Source organism: Panulirus ornatus, chromosome 16 (assembly GCF_036320965.1).
Source record: "Panulirus ornatus isolate Po-2019 chromosome 16, ASM3632096v1, whole genome shotgun sequence".
NCBI classification, from domain to species: Eukaryota; Metazoa; Arthropoda; class Malacostraca; order Decapoda; family Palinuridae; genus Panulirus; species Panulirus ornatus.
This window is the reverse complement of record NC_092239.1, coordinates 8,520,591-8,536,744: the sequence shown is the minus strand read 5'-3', so window position 1 is coordinate 8,536,744 and position 16,154 is coordinate 8,520,591. Positions and strand designations below refer to the sequence as shown.

Sequence of the window (16,154 nt, the reverse complement as noted above, 5' to 3'; positions counted from 1 at the left end):
CACCCCACCTGTATTTCAGCCACACCCAACCCTTCTTACTTACCCTCTCCACCCACACCCACCCCAAGCCTATGAACACTTGTACCACACCCCTCCACTCCCACCCCTTAACCTGAACACCTGTATACCGGTACACCACCACCACCACGGTCCTGTGTATCTTGTACTCTTCCCATGATAAGAACATTCAATGTTGTATCTTGCATAACTTTTAACGACGTAATCTGCTGGTGCGTCTGTCACAATTACTCCAGGTTTGGCGTTCAGACAGAAGACGCGACGGGGCCGTAGTGGGTTCTTCAACCAGTTGTCGTACGCATTCTGCCTCCGTTCTCATCGGCAGGAGACTTCACGTAGCCCCGAGTACACATCGCCTCCCCCATATGTACAGACACAGTAGCCTACTACGGTGTCACTTTCGTGGCATTAGTGTGGAAGTGTGCATATTTTGCTTGCAAATGAACCTCATAGAATTTTTTTTTTCGTTTTTTGTTTTTGTTTTACCCATTGGAGAGATGGTGAGATGCAATTACTTGTAGTGATTGTAGATATATTGAGGAGTTATTACCTCATTGTAGAGATGGTGAAGTGTAATTACTTGCACCGGTTGTAGATACAGTGAGGTGTTGTGACCTCCTATTGTTGTAGAGATGATATGTAATTATTTTCATCGGGTTTAAAGACTTAACTTAATTACTTCAGTGGTCGTAAAGACGGTGAGGTGTACTTGCCTCCAGTGGTTGTAGAGATGATGAGGTGTTGGTAAAGAGGCGCTTCTCCGTAGTACAGTTGTTTTTTGACGTCACTGAGCTTCAGAGAGAGCAGCTCGGCCCACCGTTTCCGACGGCTCCGGTACGGGGGAATCCTGGTAAGATTCCCAGAGAGGCGGCGTTGAGTAGGCCATGGTTCCCCTGGTGTCGAGAGGAGCCAAGCCGACCGACGAGAGTCAGCTGGGGAGGGCGGTGTAGCTGTCGGTGGGCGTGATGCTAGGGATGGGCTGAGGCCAGGATGAGAGGATACATATGGCATAAGGCCAGTGTCGTGTCGGAAGGATAGGGGTGGGGACATGTTCAGGTTGGGGTAAGGAGGGTTTAGAGTGAGTTGGGGAGGAGGATTTGAGGGCGGATGTGGGTGCAGGTTGGCATGGGTGAGAGTGAGAGCTGGAAGGAAGTGACAGTGAGGGATAGTGGGAATGAGGGATGGTAGGGGGGGGGTAAGAATGAGGGCTAATAGAGGATGAGGGTGAGGGTCAGTAGGGATGGGAGTTAGATGGATGATAGGGTTAGGAGTGAAGACTGGGCAGGGATAAGAGTGAAGCACTTCCAGGATTAACCAGGATAAGAAAGCGTGGCAGGAGACATGAAGATCCCCTGTGATTGATGCCGACTTCTTCAACATCCGGTGGAAGCTCTCGTTGTTATGACCCCGGATGTTGCCCCAGTGGTCGGCTGCCTCGTTGGCAGTGGACGAAGAGTTGGATAAGTCTTTACTCATGTCAAGGACTCCGGTCACACACGTAATCGCACGGGGTTTGTACAAAACAAAGAAGAGGAAGTGTAGAGATTGAATGATAAAGAATGCAGCGACGCGATAAGAATATGAAATACCGTTTTTTTTTTTTTGGTGTATATCAAAACTTCAAAAAGTCTAATAACCTGGTTACTTGAGCCTCAGTGAGAGAAGGGTAAGACTGGCATAACGTTTCGAGGTATCATTTCGACACAACAGGACGACACTACTTCCCTGGGTGGCTGCTGTCTATAACCCGCTGACACCGATGGTGTAAGATGGTTCCGGGGGACCATTTCAACACCTAGTCTCCTGGCAGCGTAGTGTTGGCCTGTGATCAGCATTTGTTCTCTGGGTTAACGTCAAGAGATCTGAATACCGTTTTTATGTACGAACGTATTTCGCATCTTAGATACGTAATGATCACCTCCACACATCGTGCGCACATCAATGTATGTACGTACGTGGCACCATTCTATTTGAACACTTGATTTTCAGAACTTGCGGTTAACGATTTACTATGTCAGCGAATATATCTTTATAGTTACTTTTGTGTAATAACATTAATGATAATGCACTAGCGGCTTACTAAAGAATGCAGCCAAAGCCCAAAAATTTCGAAACAACTGACATTAGAGGGTGACCTGTCGTTACGCATATATTATTGGTTAGGATGGGCTGTTCTTTTAGCAGTCTGTGCGAGTTCGGATGGACTCGGATGCTGTATGTGGTGCCTTACAGTACTTGCTGCCTGGGGACGAGGGATCGCTAATTGACAGGTGTTGATGGTGGCGGGGTTGGGTGCAGTAGCTTGAACTGTCGGATGAAAGTCCCAGTGATGGTTGGGGGGTGAGGCAGGTGGACTAGTGTGTGTGTGTGTTCAGCGCATCTTTGATAAGGTAGGAGGGACTGAGGATGATCTTCGCCATTCCCTTACCCTTACCTTTTCAAGTTGTGTGGTGGAGATGGAGGAAGAGCAGGCGTGCGCGGGTGTTTGTCAACGAGTAGTCTTATGTGCAGTATGGACTGTTCTCACGGAGGGGGTCAGTATGATCGTACCATCATCTGTTAAGGGGAATCTGTGTTATATTTGCTGGTCGTAAAAACTTTCTTGAAGACCCTGTACCCCCCCCCCCCCTTTGCCCCTCCCGTGACAGTCTACCCCCTTACTCCCCACCCCCGGGTGACCTTGGAAGGAACCCGTCCTGATAATAGCATGAAGTGCAAGGCTGCAGCGTCGAGGAGCTCTGCCGTGTGTAGAACTCAGGGCCTTTAACGTTTAGAGCCTAGAGCCTCTTGGGGATATTTGGACGCTTGGGACACCACAGTCAGCTATACAACATACATCTACGATTGACAGCAAAGAGATGGAGAGATGAGGCTCACTCAAGCTACGTAGAGGACCTGATCACGTCATGTCCTTAACTCTCCACCAGAATTTTCCCCCACAGCTCGGTCAGGGAACTCCACACAGCCTCCGACAGTAAGAACACACCATCATCATCATCATCATCATCCACCACCTATCTATCCATCTTATATTTTTTTGAGTAACGATGTTGGTATGTCCTGAAACCGTCATTCATTGGCACGGTGCTACAGTGTTTGTCACTTTTACAGCTTCCCTGTATCGTCCTCAGCCAGAGGTGCTAATACTGAAACATAAGCAATCGAATCCTTTTAACTTTATCAGAGTTGTTATTAGATGTAGATGTATCTTCAACATGACAAACATAAATAGATCAATTTATCAGACAGAACAATTTTTTGAATTTGTGTAGATCTTATGTCTCTGGCGGTGCTTATTGTAGAGAAATGCGTGAGATATGTATTTTTCATCTTTCTTTATGATAACTTTATTTATATATATAATTTTATACGCGTAACTTCTAAGTCTTTACCACCTTACATCTGTGCGGCTCCCGCGTACCACTAGCATCACCGTACTAAAGTTTGGCGGGAAGCCACTGTCGTAAGGGAGTTATCTAGGCCCTTCCTCGCGTCTTAAATGCATCTGCGATTTCTCCATTTTATCAATGTTTCATGTCTGTATTCTCCTCAAACAACTGAGCATTTTTCTTTTCATCCCTCTTCATGGATGTTCTATACAACAGTGTTTAATCATAGATATAAGAAAGCTCATGATTATGGTACATCAACTAGGTATATTTATGGCTATATATACACTTCGGTACGCAAAAATATAAGTCCAATTGGACTTAGAAATAACCTAGAAATAATCGAGTGTCTAATAGAAATAACCTAGAAATAATCGAGTGTCTACTAAAGATATTTCTTGACCATCTTTATTATAGGCTAAGATTTAGTGTACATTTCTAAAGTACCGGGTAGAATGGAAGTCATTTCACGGCAGCTCTTCGTCTCCCCAAATTTTCCCCGTTTGTCAATTTCTTATATCTTGTCAACCCTTACTATGCGTGGATCTTGGAGGAGTCGTTTTCAAATTGTCCTTTGATGTATTATACTCCAGCATACGTCATGTAGGCATATATATATATATATATATATATATATAGAGAGAGAGAGAGAGAGAGAGAGAGAGAGAGAGAGAGAGAGGCGGGTTAATGTCGGTGGAAAAAGTAAGAATCATTGCGTTGTTTCCTGTTTACATAGTCGAGACGGTTTATGCAATCTGACACACATTCTAACTTTCGAATTGCATCCTACACTTGTTTTATTAGTGTCATGGCCGCCTTCTAATTAGACCGAGACTGATGAATTGGTTTGCTATTATCAGACTGTAAAGTTTTTCAGTGTTTTTACCATTTTCCTTTGTTATTGTACCACCATTCATTTCACTTTGGTGATATTCTGAGATTATTGTTCAATGAAGGTGAAACAGCTGTGAAAGCAATGTTATTCATAATTAGCTTTCTTGTTAGCATCATTGTAGTGCGATATCATATAAGATAGCAACACAGCACTGTAAGAGTGAATGTCTTATTAGATATATTAGTTTATATTCCTGTATGCCAACCAGTGTGCTTACGTTACAGGAGGTGATTTAGTTTGTGTTCCGACACGCCGATAATTAGAGTGCAGCGTATTTGTACTGGCATTGAAAAACGTCATTGGTATTTAAACAACTAACAAACCTCATGAGTTTGTTTCGTAAGACGTTAATCTGCGTCATGGCTTCCCGGCGTCTACCTGTTCCCCTAACTTCAACCGTCGAGTGCCTCGGAAACAGTTTGGTTGGAGTTTACTTCTGTTTAGCTCGTATAGAATTATCACAAATGGGTTAGAACTGTTAAATACAAACATTGAGCATACGATAATGAAAATTTCTGTTCCGTTCGGTGCTGATGTGAGCTCACATTCGACTTGAACTGGCAGAATTGCATGAAATAATATTTTATGTAAGTTGGACTTCGCATTATATATGCTAAAGTATGATTACGTTTTATATTTACTAAGCTATACATTTGTGGAATAAATTTCAACTAACTGTGTTTTTGAAAATTTAGGAAGTGGAGTTCTTCTATATTAGTATCCGGGATCAGAGAAGACAGGTTTTTCACTTCCACTAAAATTCGTAACCATTTCCCCTTGTCTCATCATTTTCCCTTACACAGTCCTCTCTGTTTTTTTTCGATTAAGACCCGTCATTGGTGTGGACCTTTATTCATGATTGGAGCCTCCAACGTATTAAAAAAGAGATAACTATCGGCTAGATCAACTAGTAGATCCTAGTCTTCATGACATGATAGTTAATAGTGCGAACGGGGCGGGAACATTTGCTCCACAAATTCCTGGCGAGACTAAATTACTGTCTGTGCACATGTGCATCTCAGCTGTTTATGATGTACGTGTTTATCTGAAATGTTTAAGAACCCGTCACAAGTTTTTCCCCCAATGAACCTGAATGTAGATTACTTATGTAGATATATCAAACGGTAATGAGACAGGTCTTTACGCATTTATAAGACATTAAATGAATCATATGTATTGTAGAAAAATAAGAGCATAAAGATGTTTATGTTGTGAAATTCGAACCGGTACGTTATGCTGCGAGGATAGGAATGAGGTTGCATCCTCGATATAACGTCTTTTTATCCTCCTTAGTGTACATGCAGATGTATTTATATAAACATTCTGTAATGTATTTGTACTCTGTATGATATTGGCTCTTACGTATTCTATTTGGTGTGCAGCTGCACACATGCTACTAAGGTCATTGTGTGTCCTGTCCATACATTCAACATATTGACTATGTCCTGGTGACACTTTTCGAAAGTGGTAGGTGTCCCCATTCAGGAAATAAAGTATTCCAGTGTTTGATTTGTAAAGTCCGATGTATATATAGAGATTAATGAGGTACGGAGGAAAGTGATGTGTTAGGAATGAAATACCTGAGGACAGTATGCTGTTTAAAGTGATTTGATCCAGTTGGTAATAAAAGAGTAAAGGCGTGTTTACATAGTGATAATAGAGTAAAGGCGTGTTTACACTATTAATAAAAATCAATGGGCCCATAGATATCTCTGGTCTTTTATGAATTGTCCACAGAAACGCGTGGGGAAAGCGACACCCATCGAAACGGATTTTCTCTGGGCACCAATCGGACAGAGATTGTAATTGTGTAGACACTATATTATCATTCTTATGCATATCTGTTATGATATTTGTTTCTATTGCTACATATAAAAATTGTGCTTTTGAATAGGTATGAATGTGTATTTAGAATATACAACATTTATTTTAAGTAGTATATCCAGCAAGATATCATGTTCAGACCGTCAACTGACCCACGAACGAAAACAAACATTCAAGGGACAGCAGTAGTAGAGATCACAATGGGTATCTTGATTTTTTCTGTAGCCTTTGTTTTACCCAGAGCCTTTTCGTTTTCTTTTTCAACTCCCTGTAAACGTACTTTCGAGTGAGGTGCGGTAAAAAGAGGAGTGTGGCTGAGAGCTGAAGAGGATATGACAATGGTTTGGACAAATGGAGAGAATGGCAGAGGACAGATGTGACAGAAGTGGAGGGGACAAGAAGAGGGAGACCAAATTGGAGTTGGAAGGTTGGAGTGAAAAAGATGTTGAGTCATCGAGGCCTGAACATGGCGGAGGATGAAAGGCGTTCACGGGATAGAGTAAATTTGAACTTTGTGGTTTATTGGGGTCGACTTGCTGTCAAATGGACTGAACCAGAGATTGTGAAGCGGCTGGAGGAATCCATGGAAAGGTCTGTGGGGCCTGGTTGTGGATAAGGGGCTGTGGTTTCGGAGCATAGCCCATGGCAGCTCGAGAAGAGATGTGAGCGAATGCGGACCTTCATCTGTTCCTTATGCTATCTATATCTCAAGAGCGGGAAACGGCGAAGTGTGTGTGTGAAGGTTAAAACAACACGTCACGGAGACATGATTTATTCATTTGAAAATCAGTCATGTCTTCGTGAAGTGTGGTTTTAACTAACTTCGTTCTCGTTCTTTTTCGCTTGTGTGTTCTTTTACTTCACTCTCTCTCTCTCTCTCTCTCTCTCTCTCTCTCTCTCTCTCTCTCTCTCTCTCTTTATATATATATATATATATATATATATATATATATATATATATATATATATATATATATATATATATTTATTATACATGATGTATATCACTCAAGCAATGAATATAGTATTTCTTTCATAATGGGGTTAGTGAATTATTCAAGCTGAGTAGCCAGAAATGGTCTATTTTCTTCCATTTCGAATGAGATCGCACTCCAGCCCGAGACCCCAAACTGTAACACTAGTTAGCCTTTCCGGAGGTTGTAGGTGAAGTTCATTTCATCCTGTATTTTCTTTTTGTTTTTTATAGTAGGCTTGTTATTTTCCAACACCCTGCTTGTTAGTGACTGCGGTCTGGAAATAGAAGTACGAGTAACTTTTAACATGTGATGTGTGTGTGTGTGTGTGTACTTAGCCATTTGCTCGACTTGTCAGGACTAAGATCCTTACTTCCTCTCCCCGCTTTGTTCTCTGTCTGCTGGCAGAGAGGTTAAGGCTTTGTTTTGGTCATTCCGTACTTCGTGGAAGCAAGTGGCGGCTGCTTCTTTTGTGTTACGGGAAAACCAACATGTTAGTTATTACATCAGAAGCTTGGAACCTTGTTGTTCCATGGTGGACGTCTAAAAGAAAACAAAGTCAGTTGAAGGTTCTTAGAGCACAGGAAGCCGTACGTCACGTAGACACAGGTGATATGTTGTGCGTTTGGAGGTATGCGTCGTGTGGTGCGGCGGGATAGTGTTATCTCACCCAATCCAGCAAGAGGCAGAAGCCGAAATTATCTTAATCCAGAGGTGCGCGGTAGATGTCAAAGCCGTAGAATGATAGAAGGATCGGAGCTTTCACTTTAATTTTGCCCTCTCTAAAGTAGTACGCATTTGCAAGTGGAAGGGAAAATGCTGGTTTTGAGGCAAGCTCGTAGATACGCTCCTTAAATGGACGTGAGGTTGGGTAACTTCTGGTCCATATACTTTATGTCTGTAAATTCAGTTGATGTCGCTGGGCCTTTCGATCAGAAAATACTGGAGGGATCATAGGATAGATACGAGATAAGTATAGAGATGAAAGTCGAAATCATCCAGAGCACTTAGGAAGGAGTAAAGTAAGCCAAAGAGCATGGCTTTATGTGTGGGAGAGACAGCTGAAGTGTCACCGGAGTGGAGGAGCGAGGGCAAGATAGATGATGTAGTTGTTGTATACATAGATACATAAACCACGGAGACCCAAGTTCCAAGCGAGTTGATCTGGCCTCAAAATTCCTTATCGAGTTGTATCAGCAGGGGAAGTACACTTGCAAGTATTCCAAATGGGAAGTAAGTCTAGTGAGATTGTGAGAGTGAGTAAGGGAAGGGTCTTACTGTTTGCTGCACTTGATCCTTGGTCCATAGAGATTTTGAATATTGGAAAATGAGTAACGAGACTCGCAAAGCAGGAGGGGATTTGAGCCTCCATACCAGCAGCAGTGACCTCCATTGTGCATTCTGCACAGAGGAACACAGCTCGAGCAGAAGCAAAAGTCACCGTAATTTCCCGCGTTAAGAACAGAGGACTGAACCTTAGAGGAATATCCTCGCTTGGCCCCCTTCTGTTCCTTTTTTTGGAAAATTAGAAAGGAGAGGGGGGAGGATTTCCAGCCCCCACTCCCTCCCCTTTTAGTCGCCTTCTACGACACGCAGGGAATACGTGGGAAGTATTCTTTCTTCCCTATCCCCAGGGATTTTATATATATATATATATATATATATATATATATATATATATATATATATATATATATATATATATATATAAGCAGACTAGTTCACTAAGCCTTCTCAAAGTGCGATAGTGGCGTTTGGAGCAGTACATGTTAGGATGGGGTTACTGGGAGACAGATACAATTGTATATTTAGATTATCTTAAGAGTGAGGAGGTTGTGAAGCAGTTGAGAGAAAGTTGTATAGCAGAACAAAGACTGTTTGTTGTAGAGAGACATCGGATGTGTTCGAGGTTAGGTTGTGATGATCAGGGACGTGAGTGGAATGTTTTGCAGGTCATTTGAAACAGAAAAGGAGTGGACGCCATTAACACCCGTTATCAGTGCGAGAAGAGATAAGCCACTCTTTTTGGCGTACTTTGAAGGATCGGACTTATGGAAGTGGATCAGAGGATGGCAGAGCCTCATACCAAGAGATGTGATGAGTGGACGTGAATGGGTGTATTGTGCAAACGGAGTAGGATCCCTTCCACTGCACAGCTCATGTAGTGTAAGTGAGGAGATAACACCAGTATTGATATGATTTTATGTATGATAACCACTGTGACAATGATGAACATGTAAGTGGATCATGCCGTGTGGAAGGGGCAGGAGATGCGGTCCTGGCTGTCTTATATTCATGAGCCACTGTGGAATGATGCATTCTCGCCATATTTTTCTTCCTTGACAGGTGGCCGTGATTTTATAGTTGTTTCACTTGATTACTAAAGTTGTGTAATTTGATGTTACCTCAGCCCAAGGGTTTACATATTATCCCTTCAGAATAGGCATTTAGTTCCGGGAGGAAGATTGGTCGTGTACACGGCCTCAGTTACGAGTCGGAGGGGTCAGGCGGTGGCGGCACCTTTGATGGCAGGTTGAGCAAGGCGGGAGTGAGTTGACCCACGTACTGGCTGAGGTCACTCATTAGTACTCAGGCTGGGAGCCAAGGCCTTGCTCATGACCTCACCCGCCAACAAATATGATCAGAATTAAAAGTCGTAGACTATTCTAGCGACGGGGAGGGGGGGGGGGAGGTTAGCCCACACTAGGTATATCAGCAAGGAAACAGACACTGAAAATGTGAAAGTTAAACATATTTATTATTCGCCCCAAATATTATGAAATAGTCATAACTAGAGAAGCAGAGAGACTAAAAATTAAAAGTTCAAACATGTTTAATATTCGCTTCCAATATTATGAGCTATTAAAAGCAGCCATATTGGCAGGACAGAGTATGCAAGAGTAAGGTCTCCAGTTGGTTTATAATTGGCATGACTGCTATCCCAGGGGTGGCAGTTAGGGTGTTTAGAGGGACTGCTTTACCTCCTTCCCCAGCATCTCCCTCCTATACCTGACAGCTGTTATATAGTTTTAGTGAATATTGAAAAATTAACCAAGTATGCTTATCAGGTCAAAAAGACATCATGTATATTTCTAAGGTAACATTGAAGCTGAAAATGTGGAAGTTTAAACATATTTGATATTTTCTCCAAATATTCTGAGGTATTAAAAGCAGTCGTATTGACAGTACATAGTATGTAAAAGTAATGTCTCTGATTGGTTTATATTTGGCATGACTGCTGTCCCAGGAGTGGCATTTAAAGTGTTTAGAGGGACTGTACTTCCTCCTTCCCCAGCACCTCCCTCCTATGCCAGAGAGAAGTCTTATTATGGTAAATATTGATAAATGAACCAAGCTTAACAGATCAGAAAGACAGAAAAAGTAAGAAGAGTAAGATCCACAAATTATTATCATAGTAGTGTAAAGAATCATAAACCCCATCTGTTATGACCCAGTTTTGTCCCTTTCACTCTTACCTCATTTAGTCATATAAAGAATTCTTGATAACACATCATACATTACTTTTGATAATATAGTTAAGGAATGGAGACAGATTTGACGAAAGCCATGCCAGACTTACCAGAAAATACTGTTATGAATAACATGTTATTACAGCACATTGCATACTGAAGGGGCACCTAAGTATTCATACATAGCACCATATGTGTTACTCTGATATGACCTTCCCCACCTTAATCTAAACACTAGCAGAATCCTTAACTTATATACACTTCTCATGAGTACACTTTTCACACCTTCCCTTTCCCTGGTTGTGATCTCCTCCCTGATTCACCAACTCGGATAAAATTTCATTCATTTCCAAGTTCATTCTCCTTATATCCATCCCAAAGATTTTACCCCATTATCCTTGCCCTTTAGGTCAGCCTGGGGTAATTCATTTTAAATGCTCACGCAATGGCTGACACTGTTCAGTATAGTTGCTGGCTACACAAGGGATTCTACACTGATCATTTTCTTTGTATATCTCATCTGACAAGAAATTATTAAGAAGAATTTTAAACATAATGTTTTAATTCCTCTACCCTATCAGCTTGTTATCCCTTCTACCAGTCATCTTTTCAACAAATGGGAAATTTATTCAATTTCATACAACTCTATTGCTTCCACCCAACAGGCATGTGTTTGACTTGAGAACATAGTAGGACATTCTCATTGTTTGAAAAAGGCTCTCACTCTTCAAGGCTTTGATCATTCATGACAAACAAGTCTATGAGTTGGTCTGTCCTTAGTTTAGCACATATTCAAGACCTCAATGCACATTAAGCTGTAACATCAGCTCATCATGTCTCCTTGATATGGATTGTTGCAAAGACTAAACTTTTAAGATACTTTATTTCACTTTAGGGTTATGTTGTGATATTGATATGATTCCTGACATTGGTGTAATAGGGGAGGAGAGTAAATGCCTCCTCATAACAACTGTTTTACCTGGCCATAGACTTTATATTCCCTACTTTGATTAATTATTTCTCACTTGGAAACCAGAAAATTTAATCAGTGTTTTGTGTTTACTTTTCAATATAGTTTACCTTTGTGCTCTAACTTAACCCAAGTTGGTCTGATGTGTAGGTACCATCGAACAACGTATCCACCACCTCAATGAACTGGTGAGCACAGCTGAGCGACGCCGAGAAGACCTAGACTCCAAGCTATCTGGTGGTGCACCCCACGGGAGGGAGACAGAGCGGCAGCGAGAACTATGGGACAGACGTGTTAAAATGCTGCGAAACATGAAAGTAGGATTAGAACAAATGAGTAAGTTGATAAATTTTGATGCTGAATAAAATTTATTTTTAAGATTTCTGAGTTGCCAGGTTGAAATAGTTAATAGTGAGGTGTGTTAGGAAGAAATAGTTATTGGAAAGGTACAAGACGAATGATTTTTGGATGGAAAAATCCATTAATAAAGGAATGTTCATGAGTAGTCAGTGGTGGGCTTCAGAGTGGATGTTTTCTGAAAAATTCATTGCCCCATGCTTAAAAAAGAAAAGAAGTATCCCTCACAGCAATCTCTATATCATGTGCTATTGAAGAAAACACCAAAAATATTGTATACTTTTCTATGTATTGGTGTGGGAAGGTGTATTTTGTGGGTGGAGCAGGCCCTGGATGTCAGTATGAATTCTTATTTATAGAAGTTAATGATGATTAATGGGTGTTTTAGGTATGATTGATTTCTACATTCACCTGAACATTTAACACATCTTATGTGTTTTTTACGAGACTTAATTTCACACACACCAAACGTATCACTTACATATTTTTACACAAGTACTTCTTAAAGTTTCTACCTATCATGTAAACAAGAAGAATACAAGAGAAATTTTTTTGTTACAAAAATTTACAATAGCTGCTATGTAAATCTGGCTTCCTGTTATGGTGATGAAATTACACCTTCTTTGATGATTTATGGGAGGTTGTGATGTGTAACATTATTTCCAGCTGCATTGTTAGGTTAGCAGTGGCATCTTTGGATAGGATGTGGAGTGATACATCATCTGGGAATTCAAATAAAGGCAAGAGGGTTTAGAGCCAGAAATGTGGCTCAACAGAATGTAATACACCCAGTAACAAATGTGGTTAGGTGCAGTGAAAAGGACAAGAATCATAAGACTTGCCAAATTTTTCTGCTCATCTGCATTCTAAAGGATGATTTCCCATCATTAAAACAAGTTGGTTAATGCAGAATTTCCATCACATGCCTTCGTGACTTAAACTTACATGCTTTTTTTTTCCTCATGTCAGATGTTGCACATCTTATTTTACTCATTTGATAATCCTTTAACCTTTTAGATCAGATCATACTACATGCTGTGGCCTGCCTGAAAGGTTAAGTCTAAAGTCCTTGACCAGTTGGGATGATAAACTCCCTTCTTGATTTCCTTGATTATTTCATCATATTCATAACGTTTTTGTGAATCATTCTCTTGAAGAAAAACTCCCCATCTCATAAGCAGAAGTTTTGTGTGGAGCTTATTGAATAAGATTAAATTGTTTTTCTGTTGTCAAGGTCATTAGATTTGAAGACAGTGAGTGCAATTGTACTTATTCTTGATTAAAATCTCCAACATGACAAAAATCAGAACTTTTCATTTCCAACTTTTACATCTCATCTAACTCATAAACCTTTTTGTTTAAATATCTTTCTTGTTCACTAGTATATACATTGTTTGAACATTCTTTGCTACATCCTTTTCCCTCCTGAATGCTTAGGTTCAACCACTTCAAAGTCTCTCTCACTCCTTCCATCTCCTGGATGTTCCTTTCACTTTACCAACATTCATCGTGCATCCTCTCCTTACATCCAAACCATTTCAGCACTTCACTGCCAATCCATACATGATTAGCCCTAGTATGTCCTCAGGCATTTCATTTTCAAGACATCCACTATTTTCTATTATTTTGTATAGATTTAGCCAAATTTTGCATCCTGTTTAATCTTTTGATATATATTGATGTTTTGTTAAAAAATGACATTTCCAAGTATTCCTTATGTAGCATGGTCCTGATTTTCACTGATTCTAACACCATTTGTTCATCTAATTTCCTGTACTTTTTCCTCATTACTTAATTCAGTTTTATTAGGCACCTAATATAGTCTGTAAATTTTTTAATTTTTTTGAAATGTGTAATCTGTTTCACTGGTTACCCATCATCTACCTTGTATGATTTTTATCACCTATTGAGATTCTTTTTATACCTAGCTCTTTTTTCTGTTTTATCAAAACCAGAGCTGTTTAAAACTAGATTCTTTTAGTAGTATTTTGATAAGCTTTTTTTTTCATGAATTAGAAAAATAATTATTGAGAGTCTTAAGTCGTGTGATGTGATAGATATATTGATGTGAAAGTGTTCACTGTATATGAAAAAAGTAATGATCTATAATGTGTGTTACAAATTTTTTCTTTCATCTCCCAGAGCCCCCATTACCTCCCAAAGGAGCTACAGTGGAAGTCATTGACAGCACACGAGTTAGAGTCACTTTTAGAGAACCGGATACACAAAACTTTGCCATTACTACAAAATTTAAAGGTAATATTTCCAGCTACATTCACGATAAAACAGTTGCAATAATGGCTTCACAAAATTTGTTTTTGATACAAAACGACTAAACTGTATTACTTTTTCTAGATTCATCAGACATGCTTGTTTTGTATATTTATGTGCATATCCAATATAGAAGAATACTTTTAAGTATATATAATTCCTTTACCAGTTATTTCAATAAGATTTTTTTCTGGTATATTCTTTGACCAACAAGGTAACTGAGCAATATCATTAATTTTGGCCATTACTTCCAGTTGAATGGAGTATGGATGAATGGGCTACTGTTGGAGGGAGTCTTGAAATTCATGATTTACGTCGTATGTCAGTATTTGTTGATGGTTTAGCTCAAGGAAAACGGCATCATTTTAGAGTCATGGCCGGCAATATAAAGGACTATGGTAAACCTTTGGAAACTACACCACCAGCTGCCATACCTTCCAGTAAGTGAAATATATATTGTATGCAATTGAAATTTGTGATTTTTAGTCTACAGGTATTTATTTTTAAAGCTGAGATTTTATCTAAAAGAAAATTTGAGCATAAACAGATTTGTACAAAACTTGAAGAAGAGAGGTATTGCAAACACTTGCATATTTTTAAAATAGTTTACTTATTTCATTTTACAAAATCAAGTGTTTCAGATAAATTTAGTTATGTTAATCTAGAAAAGCTTTGACTATTTCAGTCTTAAGAAACTATTTTGTTAAGAATGTTGTATGAAAAAAATTAATCACATCAGAACAACACCATATGATAGATGTCTGTATTATACATTTGTTTTTTAATCCTAGTTGTGTTTTTAAATGACAGGTTGGCGGGATACTGACTCCCAAAAGCCTCGACTTGATGGGCAAGTTGGAGACCTGGATGACCTTTTCAATCAAGTTTGCAACTCAAGACCACAGCATGCTGCAGAAATTAAAGCAATAGAACCAGGCCAAGAAACACCACTTAGTCTTAGAAAAACTCAGAAAAAGAAAAGTATAAAGAATTTGTTCACGCCAGCACCAAAATTTCATAGAAACTTGAAAAAGTAGGTTTTTCACTGACGTTTTTGAATTAGATAATTCCAAACATGAATTAATGTAGGAAATCTTCCCTATGCATCACCATGTTTTTTTTTGAAGAAAACAAATATTCAGAAGGAAACATTTTAGAAAGATTAATGCATCCGTTAGGACATAAAGTATTTACAAGTTTTATGCCTCCTTACATTTTATTTAAGATGTGTGCATGTTTGAGAAGATAATGATTAAATGGTATTTGTGAGGGAATGTATTCTCAAGAAATCGTTAAAATGAAAGAGGCCATTCTTTGCCTGTTCTTTGTGCTAGTGTGGGAAATTCCTAACAAGTTTGAGCAAAACACCAACCATACAAGGCATCATATGTGACACACATGACATTCACGTCTCACACCAATAACTTTACCACAGAAGCAACATGCAAAATGATTACCCTCAGAATGCTAACTGGCACCAAATTTGGACAATAAGAAACTCCCTCAACGTTCTGTAGAAATGGTTCATCTGCTCCACTTTAAACTGTGGCATACTTGCCTTGTCTTCCACCCTCTCAAAAGCAAACATAACAAAGCCACAAACCACACAAAATAGTGCACTCTGAACAATCACTGGCTGCTAAGCAACTGCAAACATTCAACACCTTCACAGTGAAACAAAGGTCCTCCCAGCATAGTCCCACACCAACATGCTCAGCATTCAGTTGTATGCGGCAACTCGAGACTCTTCCCTCCTAAACCACTTTGTAACCAGCCATCAACCCCCAATTAGAAATAAAGCTTACTGTAGCCTCATACTTCAGTAACATGTACTCACAGATCCCCCACCATAGCAAATGTAACACTGACAAAACACAAACACACTGAAATAACGTAACAAGCATTAAACTACCAGCCTCCCAACTGAGTCTGAATCTCATACCCACCAGACATACACCCATCAGAAACCACACTCCTGGACAAACA

At 39.8% G+C, this 16,154-nt stretch overlaps 1 protein-coding gene across 9 annotated transcripts in view; it reads left to right on the top strand.

The window, feature by feature from the left end:
* The window catches only part of wake (wide awake), a 744,672-nt gene that overhangs the window by 707,818 nt on the left and 20,700 nt on the right, over window positions 1-16,154 (top strand). For all 9 annotated transcript variants that reach the window (XM_071671228.1, XM_071671230.1, XM_071671229.1 and 6 more), the window contains 4 exons: window positions 11,691-11,876; window positions 14,040-14,153; window positions 14,423-14,608; window positions 14,979-15,201. In XM_071671228.1, coding sequence (XP_071527329.1) covers window positions 11,691-11,876; window positions 14,040-14,153; window positions 14,423-14,608; window positions 14,979-15,201 — 709 coding nt within the window. The remainder of the gene's footprint in view (window positions 1-11,690; window positions 11,877-14,039; window positions 14,154-14,422; window positions 14,609-14,978; window positions 15,202-16,154) is intronic.